This window comes from Trichomycterus rosablanca, chromosome 7 (genome assembly GCF_030014385.1).
Source record: "Trichomycterus rosablanca isolate fTriRos1 chromosome 7, fTriRos1.hap1, whole genome shotgun sequence".
Lineage (NCBI taxonomy): Eukaryota > Metazoa > Chordata > Actinopteri > Siluriformes > Trichomycteridae > Trichomycterus > Trichomycterus rosablanca.
In genome coordinates, this window is record NC_085994.1 from 35,701,467 (window position 1) to 35,719,121 (window position 17,655).

At 37.5% G+C, this 17,655-nt stretch overlaps 1 protein-coding gene across 3 annotated transcripts; it reads left to right on the forward strand.

The window, feature by feature from the left end:
* The first annotated feature begins 2,643 nt into the window (after positions 1-2,643).
* On the forward strand, positions 2,644-16,778 carry chmp7 (charged multivesicular body protein 7). Of its 3 annotated transcripts, none has more exons than XM_062998647.1 (11): positions 2,644-2,800; positions 9,849-10,139; positions 10,449-10,620; positions 11,075-11,260; positions 12,924-13,057; positions 14,178-14,226; positions 14,340-14,459; positions 14,910-15,008; positions 15,436-15,493; positions 15,635-15,851; positions 16,551-16,778. In XM_062998647.1, the coding sequence occupies exons 2-11, from the start codon at positions 9,853-9,855 to the stop codon at positions 16,561-16,563; spliced, it is 1,335 nt and encodes a 444-aa protein (XP_062854717.1). In that variant the 5' UTR covers positions 2,644-2,800; positions 9,849-9,852; the 3' UTR covers positions 16,564-16,778. The 3 variants fall into 3 exon arrangements, with proteins under 3 accessions (XP_062854717.1, XP_062854718.1, XP_062854719.1); XM_062998648.1 differs by lacking the exon at positions 2,644-2,800 and adding an exon at positions 6,050-6,067; XM_062998649.1 differs by lacking the exon at positions 2,644-2,800 and adding an exon at positions 9,581-9,597.
* Positions 16,779-17,655: the final 877 nt, after the last annotated feature.

The following is a 17,655-nucleotide window of genomic DNA, read 5'->3' on the forward strand; positions in this document are numbered from 1 at the left end:
GCTCAGTGGTTAAGGTACTGGACTAGTAAACAGAAGGTTCCCGGTTCAAGCCCCGACACCACCAAGTTGCCACTGTTGGGTCCCTGAGCAAGGCCCTTAACCCTCAATTGCTCATCGTGTTCTGCTCATTGTGTAAGTCGCTTTGGATAAAATCGTCTGCTAAATGCTGAAAATGAATGTGTCGGTTTAGTGATTCAGTAGTTCATTACTAGTTGCTGATTGGTCTGTGTCAGTCACGTGTTTAGAGAGGTGACGTCACCGCCGCGCCACCGTGTATGTATTGCAGTGTTGCCAACTTAGCGACTTTGTCGCTATATTTAGCGACTTTTCAGACCCCTCTAGCGACTTTTTTTCAAAAAAGCGACTAGCGACAAATCTAGCGACTTTTTCTGGTGTCATTGGAGACTTTTGGAGACTCGAACGTGAAAACACACATTGTTCTACAGTTACTGTCCTTAAGCACGGGCGGTCAGTATCACAGTCAGTGTTGCCAGATTGGGCGAGTTTCAACCAAAATGAGCGGATTTTGTTGGAAATTGGCAGGGAAAAACACACTTTGGCAGGTGGACAAAATTTGGGCTGGTTTGTAATTATTTTGGCAGCTTAAAATATAAATAAAAAAAGCTATTGCTAAAGCAGGTGGAATATAAATAGGTCTCCCTTCTCCCTACCTTCTCCCACCACATCCAACCCGTTGTCAAAAGTTTGATTGACAGGTTATTCTTTCCAGTCCAAGACACTGTTGCCACGCCCATCAATACAGTGATTCATATGTTAGACAAGTGATTTGAGTTGAATATGAAGGTAAGCAAGTCTCATATGTACGAGACTTATTTACATGCAAAGGGTTGTGTGTCCTAACAAATAAGGCATTTTACAAACTTGGCAGGCTACTTTATGCAAGCAAAAAAAATTTGTCCTTTATTATGTATAATTACTGATCTGTACATTTTAAGATATTAATTTGTAGGTCATGATGGTTTAACTGGTTTATTATTTGTGAAATGCTAAACACCATCTGCTTATCCTGTGTTTTGGGCGTTTTTTCATGCATTTTGGCTGAAAATTACTGTCGCAATCTGGCAACCCTGCCCAGAGTAGCTCAGTGTTTTCTTAAAAAACAAAAACAAACCACGAATTAACAGAAGAATGTTCATTTGTAGTTCTAAACATATTTAGGGTGGTTTTTTTACCCACTTTTTGTCTTTCCCACGATGTTATTCCTCTTCTACAGCGTCAACTACATGCAAATGGATCATATGCAAATTAGGCAATGACGTCATTTAGCGACTTCTAGCTACTTTTAGGACAGCCAATAGCTACTTTCCTTACTGAGGAGTTGGCAACACTGCACCGAGAGACCGAACACATGCAGCAGAGAGAGAGAGAGAGAGAGAGAGAGAGAGAGAATAGAAGCTGAGTGCAATGAAAGGGATGAATTATGTTTTGTTATTATATAGTTGGTTCTGAACAAAAACCTCAGACTTAGTTCATTATAGTAATAAATGCCCTACTCATAAATCATGACACACTGCTCTCCCCTACATGAAAGTAAATAAACTGCTTTTATATGTAAAAAGTATAGACATTGGTATCGGTAATACTGGTCCTGTATTTTGCAGTATCACACACACCACTGGTTATTATAAAGTTGTCCGCTAGAGTTATTAATACTTAAACCTAATTTCTCGAGATGTTGCATAAAGATGGCAGAGTGATTCAATTAATTTACTGAAACTGGGAAAATCTAGTAAAGTCAAAGACAAGTTGGGTCTGAGGTTGTTGTCATCATGTAGTATTTTGCATGATAAATCCTCTAGGTAATGGTTACTTATTGAACAGCCATTAATCTGTCTTAAGGACATTTCTTTAGAAGAAGTGATGTGTCTTATTTGGACAAAAAATAAACGATCTTCTGATTTGTAATGGAGCATGTTCTAGCACTCTGTTCATAAAGACTAAAGACTATACTACATATCTGTTATTTAACACTACTACAGCTTAGTATATCACATTACATATCACATGTAAATATTTAATGCCAGGATACTTCTTAGTTTTTTTTTTTATATGACATACTACTCTTTTTTTATTCTATTTATTCAATTACATAGTGTGTACAACATTACTTAATTCTTTGTACTTTTATACTTTTGTACTTGTATACTTTTGTACTTTAATTCTCTGTACTTAAATACTTTTTGCTTTAATGTACTGGAGCTGCTGTAATAACTGACTTTACCTTTTCTGCCCTGCCCAAAATCAGGCATAAATTGCTATGTTTATATTTAATTATATAATTATATTTATATCGATTTATTTGAACTAAAATCAAATGTTCCTGACTTGTTTTTCACCTGGACCAACACTGGGGTGGCAGAAAAGAAGTTCAATCTGCACATTGCTGCTCCACACCGATATGAGTCAGTAGTTCATCTACTAGACTTCCCTGCAAGACGAAATCCTCTTCGTTCTTTTTCGGGTTTATTCGGTGGCTGAATTTACAACTACTCTACATTTACTAAGTAGTGCACTAGATTCGGTTAGAAGACATCACCTTCTACCCTATAAAGTGCACATATCTAGGGGGCTAATATTGGTTTGAGTCAGATTTCTCCAGAGCCAGAGACCATAACAAGAAAACGACAGCAAGCGTTTCGTTTTGGATGTTTGGGTGACGCTGCTGTTTGGATTTTGTTTTATAAAGCAAAAAATGTCTGTCAGATTATTGGAAATGTATGTTATGAGGAAGACAGCTTAGCTCAACTGCTAAATCCTGTTCAAAACGTTTAAAACTAAGGTTAGTAGTAAGATTAAAATCATCCTTTGTGGCTGTATTTATTTTATGTTTTGTCAGTATTATTAAACTAGTTTTTTATAATGCCGTTAATGTATTAATAACTGTGTCGTTAATCATAATAGAAATATCTTAGTTGTCTTAACAGTGGAAATGATTACATTAGCTTATCTGGAGCATAAACTTGTAGAGGATATGTGTGTCATGACATTTACTTAGAACTGTTGCCTTCTCTATGCCTATATAAATAGGGCTTGTTTGACTGCACCCATCACAAAGTACATTTAACACTAGTCCTTTGGCCAAGGCTGGAAAGAAAAATGGTTACTGTCACCTGAGAGGAAGTTTGTATATTTGGTCAGTTGTAGTTTAAGGACTATTACAGACTAACGAGGCTGAAGTTACTTATTCGCGGCTTCCGATTCGTTTGGTTACTTATTCGCAGCTTCATATTTATCGGCTGAAGTTGGTTCCTTATTCACATAGGTGGCATAGTTCGCCATGGATATTTGCTGCACACTTTATATTTTACCGACATAAATCAACTAAATGAAGACGTGAACATAATTTTTTTGACTGATTCTCATCGTGATATTGTCAATGTAAAAATGTGATTGAAATATAATTAAAATATTTACTTTGTAAAATATTTTTTCAATTCATTCTTTCAGGCTGCATTTCCACTGTAAGGAAAACCTATTTTTATTCAGAAGCATACTGGTGGCATAATTCATGTCGGGCCAGACAAATAACAAATTCATCATACAGAACTGGTCCCTCTCTGTAAGAAAAAGTTGATTTTAGACTGGCCCAGGATCATTTTCTAACTAAAATCGAACTGGCAACATGGCACACTCAGCAATGGTGCACATGAAAATTGATTCAAAGAGAAAACAAATTAGACAACCAAGTTAACCAAAAAGAAGAATTCTCTCCCTGTAAGCAATTTTTAAATTTTATTACTTGAGAGAACATGGCAATCATATTAAGAAGTTGCAATCTTTGCCACTGTCTCCTGGGGGCCCTTCACTATACAGCCTACTTACATTTACATTTTCAGCATTTAGCAGACGCTTTTATCCAAAGCGACCTACACAATGAGCTGAACACAATGAGCAATTGAGGCTTAAGGGCCTTGCTCAGGGACCCAACAGTGGCAACTTGGTGGTGGCGGGGCTTGAACCGGCAACCTTTTGTTTACTAGTCCAGTACCTTAACCACTGAGCTATCACTGGCCCTTAACCTACTATACTTGTTCATGTGACGAACGCAAGTCGCCTATGCGTTAAACAGCTTTTAATGAGCAGAACCACGAACAAACACGGACTAGTGAACACTGACTAGCAGTAATTTAAAAATAGGCACAAATGTAGACCACAATAATAACCAGTACAAACAAACACAAACGGAAACCACCACAGTAAGTAGCAAAAGAAAACACAGGATAGAGGAGTAGGCCTATTTGGACACACAGGTAAAGTGAAGAGCGCTAACAACGGGGCGTGGCAACGAGGGCAACAGAGTGTAAACACACAGCACACGGTGACATACTGGCAGAAGAAAGCAAAAATATAAAGTCTTGTGCACTTTTAGACATGTTGCCAGTAAGTTACTGTAGTTCAAATTTACAGTACATAACTGTATTTTACTTTTTCAGTAACTTGATCTTACTGTAATTGCATTTTACAGTAACACCACAGTAAAAACTTAGGTTAACTGTACAGTACTGTAATTATTTGTTAAATTCTTATTATTTAATTCAAATTTTAGAAACTGTAAATTATACTTATTTTAATTATATCTTACACAATACTACTATTTAATCCACACAGACACAATTGTTGCAAGATATCAAGTTGTTAATTTAAAGCACTGCAAATGCTTAAAACACTTCAACAAAAATGCGCAAAAATACAGAATTTCCTTAAAAATATTCTTACTTTAATCCATGCAACTTTCAAAATGCATTTAAAACACATTTAAAATAACACAATGTACATTACTTAACATGTACAAAATTCATGTTAATTCATACATTTCAAATAATGTCAGCACAAATTAGTATTTTAAACAGTACTGTAGAATTTATAGAACAGAATATACTGATTGTTCATTGTTGTATAAAAATTTGTAAACAGGTATGTGTCACAACATCTACTGCATGTTGTTTGATTTGGACATTGTTCAGACACTATTTTTTTTTAGTAAGTAAAATTACTAGCATAGTCAAGTCAAGTCAACTTTATTTATATAGCGCTTTTTACAATAGACATTGTCTCAAAGCAACTTTACAAAATCCAGGACCAACAGATACGAAAATTTAGTATTACTATTAAATGATTGTACTGATTTTCAGTGAATGAAACTTGTTTATGTTTTATGTATTATGTATAGTGATGTTCTATATGTTAATTTGAAGCATGTCTATGGTTTAAGTTTAAGTCTATTAAGTCTCTTACATTAGTTCAGAACTGTTCAAGTCAGGTCACAAAGGTCACAGGTTGTCATGACAACTATGGTTGGTAACACCCCTTTGAGTGAGATGAAGGAGATCTCACCTCCTTTCAGGGGGGCCTCCAAAGTGTGTTTTAATCTTTTTTAACTAAATATACAGTATATACACATAAAAATATATAATTTATTTTCATTTTCATTCTTTTTTTTAAACTACCATTCACGACTTACAGTAACTTAATATATACTGTATATTAAAAAAAATCTCACATCGGGAGATGTTACCCTAATGTTTGGTTCAGTCCATGTGTATAGGGTCATCAACAGATGAACTCTTTTAGGACTCTTCCACATGCTGGCCTGAAGCATCACATCTTTAATTTCTTCTATTTATATTTATAATAATAAACCTGTAATAACCGTGTTCAAAACATAAACCAGTCGAACCATACGTACCATGGATCGAAAAGAGAAAAAAAGGTGAGTTATGCCTCTTTGTACAGTATTGACAGTTAATACTTTTATTTACTGTTTTATTTACCAACAGTGTATATTTTAGAATTAGAATTTTAAAAATGATTGCTGATAAACAGTTAAAGTATACTGTTGTCTTGCTGTACCCTAAATATTCTTATTCAGTAGTTATATATATGTAGACCTATATACAAAACATAATCTAAGCTAACAAATTATGCAAAACATTTACATTACAAAAATTGTACCTCTGTAATTTTACTGTGATTTTAAACTTTTTTTTCCCTTCACTGTGTAGCACCTGTGACCTTTGTGACCTGACTTGAACAGTTCTGAACTAATGTAAGAGACTTAATAGACTTAAACTTAAACCATAGACATGCTTCAAATTAGCATACAGTGTATCACAAAAGTGAGTACACCCCTCACATTTCTGCAAATATTTTATTATATCTTTTCATGGGACAACACTATAGACATGAAACTTGGATATAACTTAGAGTAGTCAGTGTACAGCTTGTATAGCAGTGTAGATTTACTGTCTTCTGAAAATAACTCAACACACAGCCATTAATGTCTAAATAGCTGGCAACATAAGTGAGTACACCCCACAGTGAACATGTCCAAATTGTGCCCAAATGTGTCAATATTTTGTGTGACCACCATTATTATCCAGCACTGCCTTAACCCTCCTGGGCATGGAATTCACCAGAGCTGCACAGGTTGCTACTGGAATCCTCTTCCACTCCTCCATGATGACATCACGGAGCTGGTGGATGTTAGACACCTTGAACTCCTCCACCTTCCACTTGAGGATGCGCCACAGGTGCTCAATTGGGTTTAGTCCATCACCTTTACCTTCAGCTTCCTCAGCAAGGCAGTTGTCATCTTGGAGGTTGTGTTTGGGGTCGTTATCCTGTTGGAAAACTGCCATGAGGCCCAGTTTTCGAAGGGAGGGGATCATGCTCTGTTTCAGAATGTCACAGTACATGTTGGATTCATGTTTCCCTCAATGAACCGCAGCTCCCCAGTGCCAGCAACACTCATGCAGCCCAAGACCATGATGCTACCACCACCATGCTTGACTGTAGGCAAGATACAGTTGTCTTGGTACTTCTCACCAGGGCGTCGCCACACATGCTGGACACCATCTGAGGCAAACAAGTTTATCTTGGTCTCGTCAGACCACAGGGCGTTCCAGTAATCCATGTTCTTGGACTGCTTGTTTTCAGCAAACTGTTTGCTGGCTTTCTTGTGCGTCAGCTTCCTTCTGGGATGACGACCATGCAGACCGAGTTGATGCAGTGTGCGGCGTATGGTCTGAGCACTGACAGGCTGACCTCCCACGTCTTCAACCTCTGCAGCAATGCTGGCAGCACTCATGTGTCTATTTTTTAAAGCCAACCTCTGGATATGACGCCGAACACGTGGACTCAACTTCTTTGGTCGACCCTGGCGAAGCCTGTTCCGAGTGGAACCTGTCCTGGAAAACCGCTGTATGACCTTGGCCACCATGCTGTAGCTCAGTTTCAGGGTGTTAGCAATCTTCTTATAGCCCAGGCCATCTTTGTGGAGAGCAACAATTCTATTTCTCACATCCTCAGAGAGTTCTTTGCCATGAGGTGCCATGTTGAATATCCAGTGGCCAGTATGAGAGAATTGTACCCAAAACACCAAATTTAACAGCCCTGCTCCCCATTTACACCTGGGACCTTGACACATGACACCAGGGAGGGACAACGACACATTTGGGCACAATTTGGACATGTTCACTGTGGGGTGTACTCACTTATGTTGCCAGCTATTTAGACATTAATGGCTGTGTGTTGAGTTATTTTCAGAAGACAGTAAATCTACACTGCTATACAAGCTGTACACTGACTACTCTAAATTATATCCAAGTTTCATGTCTATAGTGTTGTCCCATGAAAAGATATAATAAAATATTTGCAGAAATGTGAGGGGTGTACTTTTGTGATACACTGTATAAGAACATCACTATACATAATACATAAAACATAAACAAGTTTCATTCACTGAAAATCAGTACAATCATTTAATAGTAATACTAAATTTTCGTATCTGTTGGTCCTGGATTTTGTAAAGTTGCTTTGAGACAATGTCTATTGTAAAAAGCGCTATATAAATAAAGTTGACTTGACTTGACTATGCTAGTAATTTTACTTACTAAAAAAAAATAGTGTCTGAACAATGTCCAAATCAAACAACATGCAGTAGATGTTGTGACACATACCTGTTTACAAATTTTTATACAACAATGAACAATCAGTATATTCTGTTCTATAAATTCTACAGTACTGTTTAAAATACTAATTTGTGCTGACATTATTTGAAATGTATGAATTAACATGAATTTTGTACATGTTAAGTAATGTACATTGTGTTATTTTAAATGTGTTTTAAATGCATTTTGAAAGTTGCATGGATTAAAGTAAGAATATTTTAAAGGAAATTCTGTATTTTTGCGTGTTTTTGATGAAGTGTTTTAAGCATTTGCAGTGCTTTAAATTAACAATTTGATATCTTGCAACAATTGTGTCTGTGTGGATTAAATAGTAGTATTGTGTAAGATATAATTAAAATAAGTATAATTTACAGTTTCTAAAATTTGAATTAAATAATAAGAATTTAACAAATAATTACAGTACTGTACAGTTAACCTAAGTTTTTACTGTGGTGTTACTGTAAAATGCAATTACAGTAAGATCAAGTTACTGAAAAAGTAAAATACAGTTATGTACTGTAAATTTGAACTACAGTAACTTACTGGCAACATGTCTAAAAGTGCACAAGACTTTATATTTTTGCTTTCTTCTGCCAGTATGTCACCGTGTGCTGTGTGTTTACACTCTGTTGCCCTCGTTGCCACGCCCCGTTGTTAGCGCTCTTCACTTTACCTGTGTGTCCAAATAGGCCTACTCCTCTATCCTGTGTTTTCTTTTGCTACTTACTGTGGTGGTTTCCGTTTGTGTTTGTTTGTACTGGTTATTGTTGTGGTCTACATTTGTGCCTATTTTTAAATTACTGCTAGTCAGTGTTCACTAGTCCGTGTTTGTTCGTGGTTCTGCTCATTAAAAGCTGTTTAACGCATAGGCGACTTGCGTTCGTCACATGAACAAGTAGGCTGTATAGTGAAGGGCCCCCAGGAGACAGTGGCAAAGATTGCAACTTCTTAATATGATTGCCATGTTCTCTCAAGTAATAAAATTTAAAAATTGCTTACAGGGAGAGAATTCTTCTTTTTGGTTAACTTGGTTGTCTAATTTGTTTTCTCTTTGAATCAATTTTCATGTGCACCATTGCTGAGTGTGCCATGTTGCCAGTTCGATTTTAGTTAGAAAATGATCCTGGGCCAGTCTAAAATCAACTTTTTCTTACAGAGAGGGACCAGTTCTGTATGATGAATTTGTTATTTGTCTGGCCCGACATGAATTATGCCACCAGTATGCTTCTGAATAAAAATAGGTTTTCCTTACAGTGGAAATGCAGCCTGAAAGAATGAATTGAAAAAATATTTTACAAAGTAAATATTTTAATTATATTTCAATCACATTTTTACATTGACAATATCACGATGAGAATCAGTCAAAAAAATTATGTTCACGTCTTCATTTAGTTGATTTATGTCGGTAAAATATAAAGTGTGCAGCAAATATCCATGGCGAACTATGCCACCTATGTGAATAAGGAACCAACTTCAGCCGATAAATATGAAGCTGCGAATAAGTAACCAAACGAATCGGAAGCCGCGAATAAGTAACTTCAGCCTCGTTAAAAACTATAGGTAAAGAGATGATACTGTCCACAACCAAGCAAGCTTCAGTCTCATAATGACTTTGTGACAACACCAGGTACATACACTGTATATGCATTTTTACTCCAATTATTTTTAACTCTTAATGCATTTAGGTAATCCTTTTTATTTATTTATTTTTTAAATTTTACGACTGTAAAAAAAACGTATTAAACAGATTTTATTTGCTTTGCCGAATTAAGCTGTATTTTTCTCTTAATATAGTTGTATTGAATATAATCATAATGTATTGTGACATTTCTGAGATATTGTTATAATTACTAAACATCTTACTGCCTCTTTTTGCAGCGCAATGCCAGTTTTACTACAAAAGAAAGATGCCATGTCCTCCCCCCTCACTTTCCCCCCAGACTGGGAAGATAACGAGCGAATGGCCTTTCTGTTCTCGGCCTTCAAAGAGAACCGAGAGGTGGATCCGACCGACTGGGATAGCAAGATGAACTTCTGGACACCTCTGGTAGTGGACAGCTGCAGACGCTGTGGATCTGTGTGTGTGAGCTTGAAGGAATTAAATGAAAGTTTTCAGCGAAAGGGGAGCGTCCCTTTGGGGCTGGGGACTGTCCTTCAGAGCATGATCAGGTACTAGACTGTTACTAATAGTTGGCACACTTTATGGCTGGTATTATCACTGGAAACAAGAGGTTGTAATGGTAGTCAGGGAGACAGAACCTAATATGTAAATTCAATGTAAATCCACTGTTTCAAACAGGCATGTTTATCATTACTCTTAAGATATGGTATATTGCGGGGCATTGCTGTAATTTAAAATATTATATAAGTGGGTTCCAACGTGTATAAATGGCAACAAACAGAGTTTGATTATATGTCATTTTTGTTACCAGTCATTTTACATTTGTAGTCATTGTATTGCTTTGTATTTTTCTTCAGGAGTGGAAAGGTGCAGAAAGAGTCTGACTTTGCTGCCAGTGTTGATTCTGGCTGGTTGTCTTGGGGAGTCGGGCTGTTGCTGGTTAGGCCTCTGAAGTGGACGCTGTCAGCTCTACTGGGAAGTGGAAGAGTTCCTCTTGAGGAGTCGTTTGTGGTGATTGATTTAGTTAAAGTAAGCTACCAACAATTAAAATACCAACAATTAAAATCTGGTTTTGCGCTGTGTGTCTAGTGAGTAAAAGGAAACTACAGCAATATATACGTATACTGATCAACTAATGCTACTAATATTGTGTAGCTCCCTCTCGTACAGCTACATTAGCTCTGACCTGCCGCCCAGATATTAGTGGTGGTGGTTTAGAGCAATAGACCGCTGCTCAACCCGAGTCCCCTGAGTGCCTGAGGCTTTATATATGATGAGTTCATTAGATTTCCATAAATTCAGATTAGGCTGTTTAGACTCTGAAGATTGATTAACCAGTACCAGAAAGCAAGAGGATCAGATTTGGACCCTTATACCTGTAATGTGAACATATTGACACCTAAAGTCCAAGTAACAGTTCATTAATCACAAGTTCACTTAGATATTTCCCACTACTTATCCTGTTTGTGTGTGTGCGCTACAGGAAAAAGCTGCAGCATTGTTGGCTGCGTATCGGACCTCTCCTCTTGCGACCCGGACTCTACTATCATTTCAGGAGCTGCGTTCTTTCTCCACTCACATCTGTCCTGATGAAACCACTCTGTGTCTGGCTCTACTCCAGCTCCAGAGGGAGAAACATGTGACCGTCTTGCTCCATGAAGGAGAAAAGGTGTGTATGGGTGCAGCATAGCAGCTTCAACAGGATTTTAATGGGAAAGACAACGTAGTTGTGTACAGATCACAGAAAAGGATTATAGATTTTGAGCTATTTAAGTTATTTTGAGCATCTGTAGCTCTCACAATCCTCTGGTACATGGACCAGTGGTCTCACTGAAGGTCGGTAAGGGGTAAAAAAAAAAGCAAGTGTAGCCCTCTGTAGTGAATTCTACTGTCTGGTCAATGTGCTGGCACAAGTGGTGAAAGAATACAGAAAGGGGAGCCTGGTCCTCTGTACATGCTAAGACTTTCTGTAAGGATCAAGTGTCCGTGGAGGCCTGTGCCACCCCCCCCCCCCCCCCCCGTAAACAGGGTAATAAAGTATAACCAAATAGGACCAATGCCAATTGATGGAGGGGAAATAAGCAATCCAAAAAATAAATGTCCCTTGCAATAAAAAAAACTTATTCTAATATAATTCCGTTATAAATAAAACCTTGCTATGGTATAACCAAGATCACACCCACTAAAGCATCCCAATATCAGCAAACAGTAAACTGGGCACACCAGTCTAGGGCTGCAACTATCGATTATTTTTGTAATCGAGTATTCTATCGATTATTCCAGCGATTAATCGAGTAATCGGATAAGAAATACTTTTGCTTTAACAAAGAGCAAAAACAAATACATATTAGATTAAATAAGACATGTTTCTTAAACCAAACTGTACATTTGTATTCCTTGCATACAGGACAGTTTAACATTTTTTAAATGCAAAAATAAATCAATCAAAAATAAATCAATTTACTTTTAAAATGTAAACAGGCAACCTGAAACATCAGGTCATCAAGTCATAAATAATAATAAACAAAAATACATGAACATAAGCCTGAAATTTGTGCAACTTTCAAAACTCAAAGTTTCAGCTACAGCTCACGCAGAACATAAAGCTTTAATATTTTGTTGGGAGGTTTTGTGGTGTTTGTAGGGGGATAAAAATCTGTCAGGATTGTGTCTCTAGATGAGGTAGATCTGGTGTGTGTGTGTGTGTGTGTGTGTATGTATGTATGTGTGTGTTTGCCTAAATCTTCATAAAAGCCTGTGGTGGTTGAAACGAAGTAAAGTCAGTAAACATGAGTAAAGTAAACACGACGCTCTGATGGTGTGGATGTTATACTGAGTTTTAGTTTTATCAGCTTAAAATGATCTCAAACTTTCTGTGGTTTTCTCTGTCCAGTCTCCTCCTGTTCGCTATTTTCTCTCTATACAGTATTTTGCAGTCCGCGCTATCAAATCTCGGCTGCGTCCTAAACTGATACGTTCAGTTCGCAGGAGCGGCGAACGTGTCCAAATACGTAGTGTTCATTAAACTGTCCGCAAAAAGAACCCGGATTAAGTCCTGTTAAGTTCTGTTTATGTTTAAGATATTTGGGACGCAGCCCTCAGATTCTTCACGTCACCTGCACACAGCGTTAAACACGCTGCGCAAAAGTGAAAGTCGTCCGTGTAAAACACCGTGAGCTGTATATGGTTGTGCGGATTAAACGATTCCTCGATGCAAACAATTTGAATCGATGATTTTTAGTAATCGATTTACTCGAGTTACTCGAGGAATCGTTTCAGCCCTACACCAGTCTGCTTCACATTCTAAAGTTCTGAGTCTTTGTTTTTTACAGCTGGTGAAGTTTAGTCAGGCAGGACAGGGACGTGTGTCTCCGCTCAGTGAGGTGGATCTGGGTATTTACCAGCTCCAGCGCAGTGAACAGTTACTGGAGGAGAGAGTGGAGGCCCTGGGTCAGGAGGCAGAAAAGTAAGTCCATTAAAACAGGTTCTTGCTGAATCACTTAATTTATAAGCTACACCTACAACACAGATTTCATTTGTGGATATATGGTTACTGACTGGCCCATCCATTGCTTTCTTAACTTTGTAACCCACTTTTAACCCATTTATCAATCAAAATGTACCCCAATTAACCAGATGATGTTTAGGTGTTGGGCTATTCTCTGTACTGCAGTGATACTAACCAGGTAGTGCGCTGCTCTGGTATGAGTGCATCAGGTGCAACAGTGTTGTTGGGGTTTTTAAAAACTTTCTGGACTCTTTATTAGGAACACATAGCTTCCTAGCCCTCGTTGTAGGAAAACAGCTGTTTTATTTTTATGCACAGTGTTGATCTTTCGTCATTGCACTTTTTCTGATCACAGGATGCTGCTTTTATAGTTTTTGGTTAGAGTATTATTGTCCTCCGATCATTAACATTGAGAGGATGGATAAATGGGTTGCAGGGGAGTGACGTAGTCTATAGAGTGACAGATGGGCTGCAGTCAGTAACTGTATACCCACAAAGATCATCTGTACTTGACTTTTAATAGAACTTTGCTGTTGCGCAACTTCTCCAAATGCAGTTTTATATGCAGCATAGCTGGTGAAGAGTGCACCGCACAACAGAATGGGTCCTAGGGACCTTGGCTTGAGTTTTGACTCCTGTCTAAGGATGTTGGCATGTTTTGCTTGTGTTCTTCTCGACCCTGTCAGAAGACCAGTATCTCATGTACTTGGGTACTTGAGGTATAGCTCATGTTATGGGTGGAGGTATACCAGCCCTGTTTATATGGGTGTAGAGTACTCACCCATTGTAGATAATCATGATCACTACTAAGGAATTCTGAGGCCATATCAGAAGGTTAAATTGCATTGTAGAACTTTTTACACCACTAAATAAATAATCAGAACAATCAGAATTTGTGGCTTTACATAAATAGAACCTAATTTCACAAAACTTTGGACAATAAAGTGTGTTTTATTCAGTCACAGAAAAACAAAACAGACTGCCATGCCTTATACATGTTCCCTAGATGTGTACTTAACCTTTTGACTTCATATTACATATACTGTACATATATTTGTATTTTCATGTTTGTGTCCAGATGTAAAGATCAAGCAAGAGTTCTACTAAAAGAGGGGAAGAAATCACAGGTTTGAGAGCAATTCATTTATTTCTTAACAAAAAACATGTTTAATCTGTAATAAAAAGCAGGCATTTATTAACCCAACTTTTCTCCATTATTTTCTCTCTCTTTGGTATCCAGGCATTGAGGTGTTTAAGGGGAAAAAAGCGAGTGGAAGGGAAAGCAGACAGACTGTACGCTCAGCTTGAGACTGTAAAAGGAATCCTGGACAGGATAGCAAACTCACAGACTGACCACCTGGTAAAGTACACAACAAGCTGACATGACGTCCAGTGTAAATTTAACTATTTTTGCTTAATGTCAATAATTTAAATTTTTGATGCAGTTTCTGATGTCTGATGATGTTTCAGTAAATGTTGGCTCTTGTGGGATCCAAAAATGTCAACACATCTTGGTTGTCTACTTTGTGTCAATACATTCTCATGGGTTTATGTTATTTAGCAAATATTTAGCATTAAAATATGCAAAGGTTTGTCCCCGTAAAAGAATGTGTTCACTATTTTTACTTTAACAAAACAAACCAACAAAATAAAACTGGGACGGGCAGATTGCCACTGCACTACCGACTTCTGCTGTTCGGTCAAGATGCCAACATGAGTGTCAGAGACACAGAACATAGCATGACCCTTTGTACACATGACTCTACATGTACAATGGAAATCTTAATAAGTGTGTATTTGTGTGTTTTAGGTGATGCAGGCATATCAGGCAGGTGTAGCAGCTCTGAGGATTTCACTTAAGGGCATAACAGTTGAGAGAGCTGAGAACCTTGTGGATCAGATTCAGGAGGTTTGTGTCAAAGTATAATTATGCTTGCTTTTGGTTAATCCAATAATTTTTCATACAAGATGTTTATTTAAGGGGATCCTCCCATTTGACTTTTTTTAATACCGGAAAGTGTTGTATAACACCAGAACATTTAACATCAAGGTTGTTTATCCCTTCATACTCCTTTTCTTATCTGGAATGACTTTTCGTGTGATTTTCCTGTGTGTCTGGGGGAATATGTGCCAATTTGGTCAAAAAAGCATTTGTGAGGACAGGCACTTATTTTTTTCAGTTCATCTCAAAGATGTTTAAGGATCACTGATCACTGAAATTCTTCCACAACAAACTTATGAAATCATGTCTTTATTGTTGGACTTTTTACTTTGAACTCTCATCCATTTATACTCTGATCCATTTATGTTCTAACCACTGTGTGTTTTTCCTTTAGCTGTGTGATACTCAAGATGAAGTTAATCAGACTCTGGCTGGAGGAGCGCTGGACTCAAGTATGTCAATGTTATGTTCACAATAAATGAAAATGTGACTAATTTAGAGCTTCACAGTGTATATATAACAGACAGCATTTCTAATCAACACCATCCACACATAAGTGGGTTAAAACAAATGGCCTTTTGTTTGTATTCCAGCTGTAGGAGAATCAGAAGAGCTGGAGGAGGAGCTGGAGTCTTTATTGAAAGAGAGTGTTCAAGACACAAGTATAACACTTCCAGATGTTCCAACCCAGCCTGTGTCAACTAAAGAAGCTGGTGTCCTGGATGATGCATTCTTCCGTTCTCTCCCCTCTGTGCCTAACACTAACATCACTGATGAGGAGCTAGAGAGAGAGCTGAGTCGACTGGCCTTGTGGGTTTCTTTCCTCTTTCATTATTTTATTAGCTGTTAATAAAATATACTGTTTTTTTCTCACTCCATTTGCATTACACAGGATCTGTTTTTGTTTGCAGTGTATTTGTACAATAGCTAGTAATTGTTTGCAACGTATTTACCTTATTATAGTTGGGTCTAGTTGCTGAATGTCTGAAGTCTTGGTTATGAACAGCACTGAAAATGGGGAAGAGCTACAACCTTAGGCTTTTTAAAACTGCCCCTGTTTAAATGGCTTCAACCTAATTAAACAATATAATTTAATTTATAAATACTTTTACATGCATTCTTTAATGTTCTATACACTCACAAGATATGACTTTACACTTGGATGACATGGTTATAACAAGTGGACACTGTTTTCACATCACATGCAAATGATTTCCTGGCGGCATCACAAACTGCAGTCTACATGCTACATAGCACTCTACTATGCCAAAGTTTTGCCATTTAAATTGTGGCCTTTTAACATGGCTGCCATTGTTATGGAAGCAGAGATTCAAGAGTTTGTTTAAAACTGAGTTTGGATCCTTTGAAGACTGTTTCCATGTACCTTTAGACTAAAATTCACCAGTATCTTTAGATTTTAAATCATGTTAGAAATTTGAACAGGCTTTGTGACTCTAGGTCGAGTCTGACATGGACTAATGCATTGTTTCCTTTTTTCTCTTTCTTTAGGAATCCAGCATAAGGAATGGTTATCCTGACAGCACACTGGCATCTGTTGGCACAAATAGCCTGATTGCTGTCTACACAAAATGCATTTCTATAGACTTCATTTAATGTTTGGCCTTTTGGTTTATGTTTGTAATGGCATGTTTCGTTTTCTTTTAAAAGAAAGTTTTAAGTGTGGCCTTTGAAGAAATATGTATTCTAATAAAAACAATTATTATGTTTAACAAGTCATATTTGCAATCTAATATTATGAAAATTTTCATATGAATTTACTTAAAGAGTTCAATGCTACGATGTCAAGATGCAGAAAAGAAGAGAAACCTCCTTCAGAGCTCATGAAAACTAAGACTGGCAAAACAGTTTTAACATGACAAATTACCCAAAGCATGCAGCCAAAACAGCACTGGAGTGGCTTTGGGGCAAGTCTGGGTCAAGTGAATGGTTTCAGCCAAAGCCCAGACTTAAACCCTATCAAACATATGTGGAGAGACCTGAAGATGGCAGCTCAAGATGTTACAGAGACAATTTTGCATTCAAAATGCTACTGTACTAAGTAACCGGCTGCACAAAGAAACATTGATTGGGGACCATGGTTTGATCCTCACCTCCAAACATTATCTGAAAGGAATTTGGTATGTTCTCTTTGTGGACTGGCTGCTCTAGAATAAACCTTAGATGTGAGTGAATGTGTGATACCCTGCAATTGACTGCATTGTGCAATTATTTATTAGGATTTTAATGTCATGTTTTACACTGTGGTTACATTTATGACAGAAACGGTTGTTACTCGTTACAAAAGATTTATCGGTTTACAAGTGTAATGTCAAACACAGTCATGGACAAATTTGTATCTCCAGTTCACCTCACTTGCATGTCTTTGGACTGTGGGAGGAAACCGGAGCTCCCGGAGGAAACTCACGCAGACACTGGGAGAACATGCAAACTCCACACAGAAGGAACCCGGACTGCCCCAGCTGGGCATTGTGCAATCAAGAACAACATAATGACCAATGTAGAACAGCAAACCACCCGAGTTTTGCAGGTAGGATTGCTGTGTGGCAAACTAGTTTAGGATTTTAAATGAAAACAAAATTTTATGAACTCTAAA